This window comes from Grampus griseus (assembly GCF_964374135.1).
Source record: "Grampus griseus genome assembly, chromosome: 2".
NCBI classification, from domain to species: domain Eukaryota; kingdom Metazoa; phylum Chordata; class Mammalia; order Artiodactyla; family Delphinidae; genus Grampus; species Grampus griseus.
Window position 1 is genome coordinate 160,478,090 of NC_139018.1, and position 16,235 is coordinate 160,494,324.

General features: G+C 35.9%; 1 protein-coding gene across 3 annotated transcripts in view; it reads left to right on the forward strand.

Annotated features, from left to right (window-relative positions):
• ITGB1 (integrin subunit beta 1) overlaps window positions 1-15,537 on the forward strand; it is a 43,155-nt gene extending 27,618 nt beyond the window's left edge. For 2 of the 3 annotated variants that reach the window (XM_082647245.1, XM_082647246.1), the window contains 10 exons: window positions 440-535; window positions 837-926; window positions 2,394-2,534; window positions 2,706-2,905; window positions 4,407-4,645; window positions 4,869-5,091; window positions 5,755-5,987; window positions 8,049-8,215; window positions 9,155-9,235; window positions 14,290-15,537. In XM_082647245.1, coding sequence (XP_082503371.1) covers window positions 440-535; window positions 837-926; window positions 2,394-2,534; window positions 2,706-2,905; window positions 4,407-4,645; window positions 4,869-5,091; window positions 5,755-5,987; window positions 8,049-8,215; window positions 9,155-9,229 — 1,464 coding nt within the window. In that variant the 3' untranslated portion in view covers window positions 9,230-9,235; window positions 14,290-15,537. The remainder of the gene's footprint in view (window positions 1-439; window positions 536-836; window positions 927-2,393; window positions 2,535-2,705; window positions 2,906-4,406; window positions 4,646-4,868; window positions 5,092-5,754; window positions 5,988-8,048; window positions 8,216-9,154; window positions 9,236-14,289) is intronic. The other variant, XM_082647247.1, reaches the window with a different exon arrangement.
• Window positions 15,538-16,235: the final 698 nt, after the last annotated feature.

The window sequence follows — 16,235 nt, forward strand, 5'->3', positions numbered from 1 at the left end:
AACACTCCTTGTCTTATTTATACATGATTTAAGAAAGCAGGCACCCTGCCTCTGCTGAAAATAAAGATTGGCAAATTATTCAAGGTCTGGAAGAAATCTAAACCTTGCTGAATCTTGGTCTTTTTCTTAAGTGATACGTAGATAATATAACCTTTAATTACTGGCAGTTCTTTACTTTCATTGTTCTGACATTTAATATACACAGATAATCTTGCTCTTTAAAGTCTTTATTATGGAAATTTAAAATTTACATACAAAGATGGAAGAGGATTAGAAACCCACTAGACAGCACCCACTTCAGCAATAATTTGTGTTGTTTCAAGCAGTCTTTTGTAAGTAATCCAGTTGATATCTGCAAATCATTATTTTCAGCAAGTATTGAAAACCTGGAGTAGATTGGATGTAATTACATACTAAATTTTATTACTTAATTTCTTAGGATTATCCTTCTATTGCTCACCTTGTCCAAAAACTAAGTGAAAATAACATTCAGACGATTTTTGCAGTTACTGAAGAATTTCAGCCCGTTTACAAGGTAAATAGATACATGTGAGATCAAAAGAGGAACACATTTCTAGACCCTTATTGTTTAGTCATTAGAGGCAAAATGATATGTCTGAATTGAAATGCGGGAAAATGTCACCAGCTAAAAAAAAAAGTGGTGTATATTAATTTTAGTTACATTGTAAAGCTAGTTGTTTTTAGGTCTGACTCCTTAAGTTTATTTAGGAAATGTATCGAGAACTGTTATTTAAAAATAAATAGTAAGTACTCAGTAGATGCTAATTAGTTGAATGAGTAGTACTTGTATTTTATGTTTTATCTTTTAATTGCAGGAACTGAAAAATTTGATCCCTAAGTCAGCAGTAGGAACATTATCTGCAAATTCTAGCAATGTAATTCAGTTGATCATCGATGCATACAATGTGAGTGCATTTTAAATAAGATCTGTTTTGGGCAATACTCTGTGGAGAATACTTTTCTCAAAAAAAGTAAAACTCCTTTCATACACAATTCAGCAAGCCCCAGAAGACAACATAAAACTTAAATTGTGCATCTGGAGGAAAAACTCATATTCTCTTACAAATACATAATTATCTGCAGAGCAAAATGTCACAAAGGCATGTGGGGAAAATTTCTAAATTCTGTTTTAATGGTGTTAAGTAATAGGTCTCCTTGTTGGAAAGCAAGTGTGAAACAACTTATATTTAGATTTATAGGATGACCTCAGTCTTCTTTTTCCACCCCTTCTTTTTATAGATTCATCTATTTTGATGAATTGTGCCAGAAAAGCTTTTTTTTTTTTTTGCTACTTCTTCTCTTGACATATATTCAGGGTATATAGTTCTCTGTTTTCAAGAGGTACACACAGTCATATATGCATGTACCATAAAGTATATATGAATGTATTTACATATATTTGACTTACCATTTTAATAAGATTTATAAGATTTTTTTTCCCCCCAGATTGGAAGGAAGTTGAAATTAAAGAGGAATTTTCTCCATCTTGAGCTTTAGTTCAGAGTACTTTAGTGATACTCATTCACCATTGGTGAATAACTGTTGTAAGTCGTCTGGAGGCTTTTGTAATATAACAGTAACCATCCTGTACTGTGTACACCACCCCAGCCTTTTGATGGGTTGAATTTTAGATATTTTCTACCTCATGCTAGGGGTTCCCAGAATTTTTTGGAAAGACCCTACTCGAAGAGAGAGGTTTTTACAGAGATTTTCTAGATTCTGGTTGTTCCCTGTCTCTCCCATAGCTGTTTTGTTCTCTGTCTTTACAGCATATCTTAATGCTTTCCTAACTCCATCCATGCAGGAGTGTGACCAGGAGAGAGCTTGCTGCTGCAGCCTTCTCCATTGGTCCTGAGCAATCTGCTGTTCTAAAAACGCAGTGCCTTGAATCCTCCCACTTCGGGTTTTCTTTTTTTGGGGGGTGAGGGCGCAGGGCTGCAACTGCGCCTCAGCAGATTTGTTCCCAGACAGTGTAGTAGATCATTTACTTTAGTCCCTAGTGAGCTGGAAGTTGGTAGGGTCAGAGGAGAGCTGTGTTGCCCACTGGGGGAGGAAAGTGTTCTGAGTTCTTAGGACTCCTCATAATTAATATCAGCCCTCTGTGCTGTATCATCATTAAAATTTCAAACTCAGTAATTAAACCATAAATACTTTTTTCAGTCATGTACATTATTTTGAAGAATTGATCCTTATTAATTAGAGCCCATTACTCTGGGTTTTGTGTTTTCTGGTCACTCAAGATTTGGCTTCAGATATTTTATTTAAATGATACTGTTTCTTAACAGTTCATTTTACCCATTGGATTTATGCATTCAACTTATTTTATAGTAGCATTTGTTTGCCTTTCCTCTGTTTAATAGTCTTTCTTTTAGTCCTTATCTTCAGAAGTCATTTTGGAAAACAGCAAATTACCAGAAGGAGTAACAATAAATTACAAGTCTTACTGCAAGAATGGGGTGAATGGAACAGGGGAAAATGGGAGAAAATGCTCTAATATTTCCATTGGGGATGAGGTATGTTACATAAACGTTTTCTGAAGAAAAGAAAAAACTGCTTGTTTACAGGCAATGTAGTTTATAATTTGAGAAACAGTTAAAGAAATATAATTTGGAGTGGCTTTTTGCAATTTTTTTAGTAGATTTAAATTGCTTAGTTGTTAACTTATCTTCTTGTTTTCCCTTAAGGTTCAATTTGAAATCAGCGTAACTTCAAATAAATGTCCAAATAAGAATTCTGAAACCATTAAAATTAAGCCTCTGGGCTTCACTGAAGAAGTAGAGATTATTCTTCAGTTCATCTGTGAATGTGAATGCCAGAGTGAAGGCATCCCTAGCAGTCCCAAGTGCCATGATGGCAATGGGACCTTTGAGTGTGGAGCCTGCAGGTGAGCTGGGGCTGTGGAGAGTGACGGGGTGCGGGGGGACTGCGGCTGGGACGGCTGCAGGGGCAGGCTCTGTTTGGGCGTCCAGAGAGATTCTGTCTATTGGAGCAAATAAATGATTGTTCCAGCCACTGTTGCTCACCACAAGATCAATTTGATGATCTTGTGTGTGCTATTTATGGAAAGCTCTTCCCTGCCTTTTTTTTTTCTTAGGCAGACTGTCCTTTACTGTAAAATAAAAGCTTTTATAGCCATCTAAGATGTATATTTAACAAATGGTTAAGGTAGCATTTGGGTTTTCCTCTCATCATAGCAGTCTGAATTCTCTAGAGCTAAATAAGCTTATATAAAATAATAGTGATTGTATCTGGGAAATGGAATTAGGAAGCAGTAAAGGATGTTCACTGTGTATTACATGTACTTCTGAATCGCTGGAATAGTTTTTAAAAAACCAATATACTTTGTAAAATTGAAAAGAAAACAGTATTCTCAGAACATAGAATCTACTACTAACAAAACTATAGTCAGATTATTTTAAATTTTATTTTCATACTGTGATTACTTTTTAATTAAAAATTAAAATTGAATGTACTCTGAATAATCTTTCTCCTTAAAAGAATAGGAGGAGGGAAGAATATTTTAAAAGAATAGGAGGAGGGAAGAATATTTTGATGCAGATGTCAGCCCCAAATGACTATGCTTTGAAGCGTTTTTAATCATGAGAAAAATAGATGGCTGTATTTTGCCATCAGTTATTAGCTTTCTATTGTAAATAACAATTAAAATGTTACATTTTTAAATTTTCCATGTCATACATATCCTGACTGAATTGTGTAGATCCATTTTTAGTAAAATATTACTTAACTGAAAGATCATCTTGAAAATGCTTTGCCTTCCTTCTTTTTGCGTATTTACCAGATACAGAACTAGTGTCTTCAGTGCCTGAACACTAGGTGTTCTAAAAATATGCAGTGTGGCTGAAAAGTCTGGATCCATAGGATAAATTTATTTTTAAACAGTATGTTAGTTATATTTTCAAATGATAGGCTCAGTATGTTTTTCTTCAACTTCCATGCACCTTTTGGGGTGTGTTTATTAGATTAACAATTGGACGGTTGCTTCACCTATAATAGCAAATGTAATAAATAGCATATCATTTGAAAACATAGCACTTTTAAAAGAAAGTTTATCCTATGTTTCTAAATGTCTTGTTCACCTGTTCATTGCTAGATTGTATTTTCATCTTGATCAAAATGGTCACTTTCCTGAAGAGGGCTTTTTTTCCTGGGCCCCTGTGTAGATTCCATATGGATTTGAATGGCTCTGTGTGTGTGCATAGGTACACTTTTGTGCACGTCTGTGACGTGTGGCATGACATGTAATAAAATTGTAGTTTGAAGATAATGTTCATAGTCTTACTTCCTCTCCCAGTCTTTCTCACAGCATGATTTGTTACTTTCACTTATTTTTATTTTATGTGATTGAAATTTTGGACTCTGTTTAGGTGCAACGAGGGACGTGTTGGGAGACATTGTGAATGTAGCACAGATGAGGTGAACAGTGAAGATATGGACGCTTACTGCAGGAAAGAGAACAGTTCAGAAATATGTAGCAACAACGGAGAATGTGTCTGTGGACAGTGTGTGTGTCGGAAGAGGGATAATACAAACGAAATTTATTCTGGCAAATTCTGCGAGTGTGATAATTTCAACTGTGATAGATCCAATGGCTTAATTTGTGGAGGTGAGAAGGGGTCTGAAAATGGTTATAAAATGTGGTCCTATCTAATACAATAAAAAATCCTGAGAGTTTGCTTAGTGGATAAATAGAAAAAGGGCAGCATTGAGGGTCACGCCATCCCACAGACAGCCTTTCTTACATGTTATTGCTTGTTTTCCCTTTTCGGTCAATGCTCTGATTTTACATTTTTACCATTGTTATGAGAAATGATATTTTTTATTGGCAGGAAATGGTGTCTGCAAGTGTCGTGTGTGTGAATGCAACCCTAACTACACTGGCAGTGCCTGTGACTGTTCTCTGGACACTACCTCCTGCACGGCTGTGAATGGGCAGATCTGCAATGGCCGGGGCGTCTGTGAGTGTGGCGCCTGTAAGTGTACAGATCCCAAGTTCCAAGGGCCGACCTGTGAGATGTGCCAGACGTGCCTTGGAGTCTGTGCCGAGCATAAGTGAGTATTTCCGAATTGCTTGAAATGGGTGAGAACTCGCTGTCTGTTGGCCTCTGTATCAGCACACAATACAGAGAACAGCGCTAACATCAGGTTACGCTGTAAATAAACTGTCACATTGAAGCCCAGTTTTTAAATCTTAAAAATTATTTCTCAGTAGCTGGTGTTTGTCACATGATACTGAAATGTGTCGTACGAGAGTGATGGTACAATTATTTCAATCTGAGTTTGCTATGTAAGTGAATCCATGTGGTAACCTTTGTTAAATTAGCATTACCAATTGCTTAATTAACTATCTTTTGACTAAACTAAATAAAATTGAGTTTTGTCCCTTGAAGAAAGGACTACTATTGTACCAGCAACACGTTTCAAAAGTTATTTTGGCTTTAAATTGTGTATTAAATATCTGATAGGGCTAGTTTTATTTTCCTACTCATTTCTTTTGGAGGATTTTAGTTTGAGCTGTAATAAATCTATAATATCACTTGGGAAACTAGCATCTTTATGTTTAGTTTCCCCATCCAGAAATATGTTTCTTCATTTATTTATATCTTCTTCTATTGCTCTTGGCTTAATGTGGTTAAATTTTGAGTCTAGCACACAAAATAATCTTTAAGCAAATATTATTTTAAATAATAAATGTACTCATTTGCATTTTAACAGGGAATGTGTTCAGTGCCGAGCCTTCAACAAAGGAGAAAAGAAAGACACGTGTGCTCAGGAATGTTCACATTTCAACATTACCAAGGTTGAAAATCGGGACAGGTTGCCCCAGCCAGGCCAGGTGGATCCCCTGTCCCATTGTAAGGAGAAGGACGTTGACGATTGCTGGTTCTACTTCACATATTCAGTGAATGGGAACAATGAGGCCACTGTTCATGTTGTAGAGACTCCAGGTAGAAATCTGATCATTTCAAAATTCTTTGCATTTTCTTTTATGTCTTTTTACTGCTTAGGGCTATTGGCAGTTGCCCTAATATCTAGGAACAGCTGCCAGCTGGACTATTATATGTCCAAGTTGGGACACTTTTAATCTCTTAAAGCTTAAACTAGTACTTAATTAATAAATAAGGGAAAGAGAAAGCAGGTTTTAAGTTTTCTGAATGGAGAGTCCGAGGAGTAAACGTAGTAGCCCACACAGAGCCCTCAGCACGGCGCCTGGCAGTAGTAGGCTCTCGGTAAGAGCACCATCATTATTAATGATATTTAAATATGAGTTGATTTTAGGCTTGGACACTGGGAAAGATAATTTGTTAAAGGATGTTATACAGCGTGAATTTGTTCAGCTTCTCAAAAGATGAAACATTTTTATCTTGGTTTTTCTGGGAGCTTTTAATATACTTTGGAATTTTCTACATTTGTGGTCAGATTTTTATGGGAATGTAAGTTTTAATTTCTCCTGGATAAATATTAGGAATGGATTTTGGAGGCATATAGTTAACTTCAGAAGAAACAGCCAAACTGTTTTTTTAAAGTCTCTATTGTTTTGCATATGTATTTTTCAAATATTGTCTCACAGTCTGTGCCTCCTTGTCTTTTCATTTTCTTAAGTGTTTTCTGAAGACCAGAAGCTTAAATTTTGATGAACTACGATTTACCAGGTTTTTCTTTTATAGATCTTGCTCTTTACTATTATGTCTTAGAACTCTTTGCCTAATTCAAGTTCATAAGGATTTTTCTCCTGTGTTTTCTTCTAAAAGTTTTATAGTTCTGGTTTTCCATTTAGGTCCGTAACCCACTGTGAGCTGATCTTAGTATGTGGAGTGGGGTCCAGTTTTTTATATGTAGATTTCCAGTCGTTCTTGCACCATTTGTTGAAAAGGTTGACCTTTCTCCACCTTGGTTGAAATGAGATGACCTTATATATGTGGGCCTGTTCCTGACTCTTGATTGTTTTCCATTAATCCAGGCATCTGTCCTTTAGCCAATACCACACTGTCTCAGTTAGTGTTGCTTCATAGCTAGTTGTGAAATCTGGTAATACAAGTTGTCCAACTTTGTTCTTTTCTGAAAGTGCTTTTGAAACACTTTCCTAGTTCTCCTACTTCTTTGTAAATTTTAGAATAAACTTGCTTGATATCTACACGTCCTGCCAGGATTTTGATTGGGATAGCATTGAGTTTATAGATCAAATTGGCGGAGGGACTTCCCTGGTGGTGCAGTGGTTAAGAATCCGCCTGCCAGTGCAGGGGACATGGGTTTGAGCCCTGGTCCAGGAAGACCCCACATGCTGCAGAGTGACTAAGCCCGTGCGCCACAACTACTGAGCCTGCGCTCTAGAGCCCTTGTGCCACAACTACTGAGCCCTCGTGCCACAACTACTGAGCCTGCGCGCCTAGAGCCCATGCTCCACAACAAGAGAAGCCAGTGCAGTGAGAAGCCCGTGCACTGCAACGAAGAGTAGCCCCTGCCCGTCGCAACTAGAGAAAGCCCACGCGCAGCAACGAAGACCCAATGCAGCCAAAAATAAAAATAAATTAATTATTTAAAAAAAATTGGGGGAGAATTGACATTTTAACAATGTTGAGTCTTCTAATCCATGAACATGGACTCTCTCTCCATTTATTCAGGTCTTTTTTCCATCAGTGTTTAATAATTTTTAGCATGTAAATCTTGCACATATTTTCTTAATTTATACATAGGTATATCATGATTTTTGGTGCTATTGTAGAAAATACCATTTTCTAAATTTCAATTTCCAAATTGTAGAAATCAATTTCTATATAATACATAGAAATACATGACTTTTCTTTATTGATCATGTACACTGGGGTCTTGTAAACCCGTGTTACTTCTAGTATCTTTTTTATAGCTTCTTTGGGATAGTGTACATTCACTTACCTTGGGATTTTAATTCCTGTGTGTTTTTTTATGAGGCTGCCCAGCTCTTTGTAATTTTGGCTGTACCTTCACATTCTAATCTCTTATGTGCTCATCCTTTGCTTCTTACTTTACAGAGTGCCCCACTGGTCCAGACATTATCCCAATTGTAGCAGGTGTGGTTGCTGGAATTGTTCTTATTGGCCTTGCATTGCTGCTGATTTGGAAGCTTTTAATGATCATTCATGACAGAAGGGAATTTGCCAAATTTGAAAAGGAAAAAATGAATGCCAAATGGGACACGGTAAGTTGGAAATCATGTAAAAAGCAGGGTGATTCATAAAGCAAATGTAACACTTCTAAGACTTATTAGCTCTAAAGCTGATTATTAAAGTCCTTTAAATATTTTATTCCCCCCAAAATTTATTATTCAGAAAACTTGAATTTAGTGAAAAATAGAAAACATCTTAAGTATATCCTATTAAAACAAAACAATTAAGAATGTTTCTTCTGGTTACTGTGGTCATTGTTTTTATTTCCTTAATAATTTTAATCTTAAATCTGCTCTTCTGCCTTTTTTTTCTCATGTAAAATAGAATCCTAAGTAATAGCAAGCTATTCAGTAGAAAGCTTTTTCTGTTTTTCTTTTCCCCCAACAAAGAAACCTAAGTAGAACGCAGCCAGACTCAAAAGGCTACATACTGTATGACTCCACTTATATGACAGTCTGGAAAAGGTAAAACCCTAGAGGCAGGAATGAGATCCAGTGGTTTGCAGGGGCTGGAGCTGGGGGAAGGGGCCCGAGGGATCGTGGGATGATCTTCATTGTGGGTGTGTTTATACATTTGAGAATTCATGGAACTGTGTACTTAAAAAGGGTATTTTTATTCTCTGCGATTTTACAACTTAATAAACCTGGCTTTATAAAAATTTAGAAGCTGCAAGTGATGAAAGGTGACGCCAGCAGTTAGTGCTTTGAAGCGTGAGGTGGGAGGCCGAGGTGGCCAAGCGTTGGCCTTCGTGTATTCATCTTTTGATACAAGAAAGCAGTGACAATCTTCAGTATTGTTAAATTGTAAATGAATTTTAGTTATTTGCATTTTACTACAATTTGCTTGGGTTTTTTAAAAAAATTAATTTTGGAAGTGTAAAAATAGTAAAAATTCTCTTTTATAGTGTTTAAACACTATACATGTCAGCTTTTTTCTGATGAAGTCATTAGAAACTATTTCTTTTACTTTAGCAAGAAAATCCGATTTACAAGAGTCCTATTAATAATTTCAAGAATCCAAACTATGGACGTAAAGCTGGTCTCTAAGTTGCCGTTCGTATTTTCTTTCATTTTCTGTCTTTGCATGTGAAATTTATCCTTTCTACTGCACTGTGTGCCCTTTATCACTATTGCTGCCTTTTTTTTTTTTTTAAGTCTGGCTTTATTTATATGGCTATACTATGGCTTTTCTTTTTGTGTGTTAATACAGTTAATGTTTAGAGGGGCTTTGGATTAAGCTTTATGGTATAGAAGCAGCAGCTGTGTTGTAGTGAAAAGAGAATGTGCTTTGTGATCAGAGAGACCTGGGTTGAATCCCAGCTCTTCCACTTAGTAAGTAGAATGGCATTGGGTCACTTCCCAGAGCTTTAACATGGAGTCAGTAGTGATATTGTTTGGTGTGGTTGTTCTTGGCTAATGACTGTAGTGTATGATAGCAGCCTGTCAGTTATAATCCTTACTAGAGTCCTTTGCTTTAGGTAGTATTATTATCCTTATAATAATATAACAAATCATTATATGTAAGTTTTAGGGTGAAACAATGAAAAGTGAACATGAAAACTAAAGTTCAAAATAGAATAAATGTAACCTGGTATAACATTTGTATAATATATAACTACAGTGTCATCGTTATTGATTCTAGAAATATTTTGAAAATCTTTAGTTCTTGACTGTAACTTAAAATTACTTTAAAAATCAGAACCTTTTATTATAATATTTATAAACCTATTTATAAAATAGGTTTATTTTATATAAACCTTTTATTTATATATTATTATATATATTTCTTCTTCTTAGTTATTGAATAATTCTAATACTCAAAGCTAACACTGAACTCTTTTTGAAAGGTAACAAAGACTTTAAAGAGAAAAATCCTATTATAGTTTTAAATAAAAACTTAGTTGAAAATTTCATAGTGGTAATAAAGCTTGGTTAACGTATTCTCTAAGCTAGGGTAAGTTACTTTGGTGAGTATATGCTTTACCTGGATGACAAATTTATCATTTTCTCTTTTAGCAGTAGTGGACAAGCTTCTTTCCTTGTAACTGAGTTTTCATGAAGTGCTTCTAGCATGTTTTAATATAATTATGTAAGCCCCTAAAACTCTCCGATAAAAAGATTGTGATTAGAACCAATTCTCCTGACTGGTGATGCAGAACTCTTCTTTCCTTTCCTAACTACTTTTTTTTTTTTTTTTTTTCTTTGCGGTACGTGGGCCTCTCACTGTTGTGGCCTCTCCCGTTGCGGAGCACAGGCTCCGGACGCGCAGGCTCAGCGGACATGGCTCACGGGCCCAGCCGCTCTGCGGCATGTGGGATCTTCCTGGACCGGGGCACGAACCCGTGTCCCCTGCATCAGCAGGCAGACTCTCAACCACTGCGCCACCAGGGAAGCCCTCCTAACTACTTTTATTCTTATTTCACATATTGGAAAACTGAGGCACAGAAGGGTTCAGTAACTTGGCTAAGTTCGCAGGGCTAGTTAGTGGAAGAGCTGAGATTCAAACCCAGGCCCCTGGGCTCCAGGATCCAGGTTCTTAACCACTACCTTATATTAGTAGCAATCAGTGTCTGTCTTCGGGAGACGCTGTTACCTGGTTAGGAAGAGGGAGATCACTCTTTACAAAAAATGACACTTTTTGGTATTTCTGGTTAACTTAATGGTGTTAGTGTTATTCTAGCACTACTGTGTTGGGCAGACATTGTAACTGGGAGATCACTTTGTTACCTAGAAACCAACACTGCAGATTTGCTTATTTACTCTGCTGAGAAGTGTGCTTATAAAATAATAACAAGATCTTAAAGTACAGGAATGTTTAATATTTTTAAGAGATACAGGAAGTACTGATAACATTAGAAACCATTACTTGCAAGATTTTTCTTTTATTTCTAAGCAGATTTTAAGACTTTTGAAATGGCAAAGTTAAATTTGATGGCAGAAAATTATTGTCAGGTTCATATATGTGTAGTTTGGTACGTTTTCCTGTTAGTATGAGATTTGATGCATTCTTTTCTTTCTCACTTAATGCTTTACAGAAAGTTAGTTTTAGAAGGAAACTGATTTGCTGGGATCCCTTTCCCTCCCTCCCTCCCTCCCTGTCAAAAACAATCAAATATTGACTCTTTCGTGTGGTTACTTCTTATATGAGAAAAGTTTCTGTATCTCCTACTGAAAGGTGAAATTTTCACCTTTGCTGTCTGTTAAATTGTGCTTTGAAGGAAATTATCAACAATTAATAGTGAAACTTAATGTTTTCATTGTTAAGTCAGTTTTTGGCTACAGTATTCTTCAGTCAAAATAAGCATTTTGAGCAATTCAAGATGCGAAAGTTTTGTAAAAATTTATTCATTAGTGAAATCCAGGCAAATTAATGGCTACAGGTTATTTTGAGATGTTTTCTCAAGAAAAATTAAAGTAGAAATAAACAATAGAAATTAATGAATGAGCATTAAGAAATTAAAACAAATCATGGCTTATAAAGCACTTTTCCAATATGGGACCAAGGTTGCCAGTCAATTATATCATTAACATATTTCAAATAACAGGCACTCTGATTATTTCAGCACATAAGACTACTCATGTAGGTACATTAAAAAAATCAGATTATCAGCTTTGTAACTGTTAAAGCTGTTAAGCACATTAAATGTGGGCTGCTAATCCCCACGGTTGTGCACTGCATTTCTAACACACCACAGAAATGATGCTGTCACCATGTCCGCCCTTCCAGAGGGAGCACAGGATGACATTTACTGAGATCAGAGGACGTCACTGCTGAACATAACCCTGCTCTCTTGATTTAAATAGGCTTTGCTTTTTGTTGGGATGGGGAGGGGTTGCACTCTGAACGTGGGAACTAATCTGCATTATTTTAGCTTACCTTCGTTTAAGGTGATGCCCAATGCAGATAATTTAATTTTACCTCTAACCTTGCATGTTAAAATTTTGTTTGGATGGACTTTGAAATAATAAGTATAAATGTTTGTGTATATGAAAAGGCAAACTTTTCTCCAAAGGTAAGTTCTGCCGTGTAAATCGTACTTTGGATTCATCTATAACTTAGGTGTTTTTTTCTTTCGTTTTTTTTGTTGTTGTTGTTCTCCATTTTTTGTTGTTGTTGTTGTTACCTCCCTTATAAGTATTAAACATTAGATTTATCTAATGCATTAGTTTAAAGAAACAATTAAATGGTAATTTATTTTCCTAGCATATTGGAAAGAATGGGCAGTCCTAGCTTCATATAATAGGAAGGTGGAAATAAAGAATGTAACTTACTTGTACTGATCACTCATTAGCAATGTAGTTGCCGGGATCCAGACTCCGGTCTCCATTATGAAATGTCTGCTACAATGTCTGTATAATCATATTTTAGCTCTAGTTGGGATGAGAGCTCAGAGTTTGATATCCTATGTGATTTTTTATCATCCAGATTATATGATGTTTGTCTCTGAGGGATCCTGAGTTCCTCCATGTTTCAGAAATGACTGGTCAAATTGTGTTTTGTGGGGTGGGGCTAAGGCACTTTGGCACGATTCAGTCGGTATCCAGGCTCACTGCTAAGCTGAAGTCATAGTGGTTTATTTGGTGTCTCTCAAGACCCAGCCCTTATATGTTGCATTTTCCCTCAGTGATTTCCTGTCTGCAAGATAAATTCAGTCTTTTTAGCATGGCACACAGGACCTTTCGTGATCTCGCACTGTCTTCTTTCTTGTCTCCTTTCCCTTCCCCACTCCTCAAAACATACACGTGCACCCTTTAAAAACTTCTGAGCTATGTATATTTCTACCTAACTGTGCCATTCTTTCCCCAACACCTTGACTGCATGTGTATGTGTGTCTGTATACCTTTCAGTGTTTTATCTACAGTCAGTTTCATTTTGACAATATCCCTGATCTTCTCAGAGTCAATCCCTTTTTTCTTATACTGTTCCCTTTTTATGTACATAATTCTCTTTTGTACTGTTTCAGAGCGCCTTAATTTTATCTTCATGTTTGTCATCCACCAAACTGTACCCTCCTAGGAGGCAGAAATTGTGGCAATGGAAACTATATCCAAATATAACCTGCAGTCAAGTGTGAATAAAATTTAAAAGCAAAAATTACTGTTTAGATGCCTTCTATATTTTTTGAAATCACCTCAAATGGTTCTATAGTAAGATATAAAACTAAACAGCATTTCAAAATCTTAATTTTTGCCTAAAATTTAAATGTTTTAAGTTTTTCTTTAATATTTGTTTCATTTGTGCTCACTGTTATTTCCTCTGAGATAGGAATATTTGGCCATATTTCTCACTTGACTTTCAAGCAGGAGAAAGAATGCTGTAGCAGATATTTAAATGTATCACTTAGCATAAGAGAATTTTTTAAGAAAATGATAGCATGGGGATGTATGTTATCTTCCTGTGTCAGTAAAGTTTTGGATATTGAAAAATCTCTTGTGTTTATGGCTTGGAGTCATTTACTGGGCTTGATTTCAGTACTCTTTAGTAAAATACAGAATTAACAATAAAATAAAATATTTCATCAGTACGATATTGAAGAATAGCAATTATTTCATGAAGAATGGAAATTATTTTTGTCTAAGCAGATGCGGCAATGTGATGCCTTGGTGGAGGTACTGTGCTCGCAGTGACACTGTGACAGTCTTACCCCAGAACTCTCCACAACTTTTGTGGCAGAGCCTCAGAAGAATATCTCCCTCACAGAGGTGAAAAGCCAAGGAGTCTTCATTATCAAGCACCTTTGTGCACAGTAAAGGGTTAAGAATCAGGCAGTTGATGGCAGAAGAATTCCTTAAGTTCAAAATTAGTTTCAAGACAGCCATTCAAAACCAGTTTAAAAGAGAGAAGCCGTTAACAGCACGCCCTCCAGTGGAGGAATGGGTCAGAAAGGAAATAGTGCCAGATGACAGGGGTACCTTTAGACTTGTAGGGCAAAGCTTTCATTTTCAAATTTTGTGTAAACTTTTTAATGCCTTTTAAAAAATTCAGTGTGATGCCTGGACAGATAAAATGGAAATGACTTATGAAAACGATCTTTACTTTTAATATTGTCTTATAAATAATGTTACATGACTTCAGTAGAGTGACTGATAACTTCTCTCTTTTTTAGGGTGAAAATCCTATTTATAAGAGTGCTGTGACAACTGTTGTCAATCCGAAGTATGAGGGAAAATGAGCGCTGCCAGTGCGTATCCACAGCACTGAGTGCGAAGTAGTAACTCCACACCCACAGGAAGGTAGTTTCAGGGCAGTGTTGCTGTGGTTCTCTCTTGGGCAGGTTCTGAAAATGTACAATATGTATAATTTGAAAATTTTTTTATTATTTTGAAAATAATGTTATAATCAATGCCAGGGACTGACAGAAGACTTGAGACAGGATGGTTATCCTTATCATCTAAGGTTGCATTGTGCCTTTTTGACCTTTTCCTCCTGGACTGTTGAAATCCAGCTCTTAGTGGATTAAGCGATATTTCTAGAGTGATTGAAAGGGCAGTAGTTAAAGTAATGAGTATGATGAGAGTTTCTCTTAATCAAGTATTAAAACTGATTTCTTGCTTTGCAGATATGTCACTTTTCAGTTATACAGAATCCAAAGTGAATGTCCTTCTAGCTAGTTTAGAATTGTTTTAAATTTGTTATTTTGTTATTTTCCTTATTAGACATGACTGATAACATGATGTATCTGAAAGATGAGTATGTTGGGAGTTGCTTGTGTAAAATAATGAAATGTTTGATCTACAAAGGCCATGGGAAAAGTCAGAGAGTTAGGAAGGGAAAACATAGCTTTAAAACCTGTGTGCCATTTCAAGAGTTACTTAATCTTGGTAACTTTTATGCCTTCTTTTTTTAAATTCAAGCCTTGTTTAAAAGTATTGGGGAATTTTCTGCAAAAAAAAGTCCTTGATTTATATAAAGGCCTTAATTTACATAGTATTTGCTGAATTGGGGACCTCTGGGTGAATTTATTTTATTTTATTCATTTTATTTTGTTTAAAGCCTGGTGCTTTTTATCACCTCTTCTAATCTTTTAATGTATTTGTTTGCAATTTTGGGTAAGACTTTTGTTATCAGTACTTTTTCATTGATGTTTTAGCTGTACATTTGCCTTTTTAATGACCATGTGGAATTGTACTATGGCTTATGCAACAGCCATCAGTTAAGCAATTCTTAATTTCAATTAGTGATGTAACAGACCACTGTATATTTACTTCTCACTGTTTGAATTTCCTGTTTGGTTTCATACTAGCCACATTCTATTTTAAGTGCCTTTTAATTTTAACAGTTCACTTTTTACAATGCTATTTACTGAAGTTATTTATTAAATAAAAATGCCTAAAATATTTAAATTGGATGTTTGGGTTTTATATATTTTGTCAGTTTGTGTGCCTAAAATTTTTATAGCTTAAAGAGAGTGACAGAAAATTCCTGGTCATTGGGTATTTTACTTAGACTAAAAGAGAGAAGGAAAGAAGGAAGGGAAGGAGGGAGAGAGATGGTAAAATAAGATTTCAGACTGTCTCTGGGCTCTCCATACAATACTGGATAAATCCCCTTCTCTCCCCACCCTTCTCTTACCTCCCTAGGAGATAGGTTTCATCCCTGTATTAAGCGGAATTAACTCTTTATGAACATCCTCTTAGAGCTATTAACTAGAAGCTGGAAATTATATCATTTTATTTAAGATATAGACAGGGAATTGTTACGTTTCTGATAAGTTTCTATTTTCATTTGGCTTTGGTTTATTTATGTTAGAAAGTATATGTATCCATAAAAAATACTTGTGTGAAGCTTATTGAAAGAAATATATCCCTTCCTGGAGCAATACAATAAGTGTCAGAGATTTGGGGAGAGGATTGTGGTAAAAGTTTCAACTTCACCAGCCTCTCACATTTGCAGTGCCCCTCCCATTTAAAAAAATTGGTATCTTTTTTACCTGTTCCACTTAAGTGTATTTCCTGGCTTGGACTAAATCATCTTTCAGTTGAGAACTACACCTCTTCATGAGGAAGATTGCCTCTTCCGTGCACTATCCGTGTCACCTGTCTCGTCTTCCAC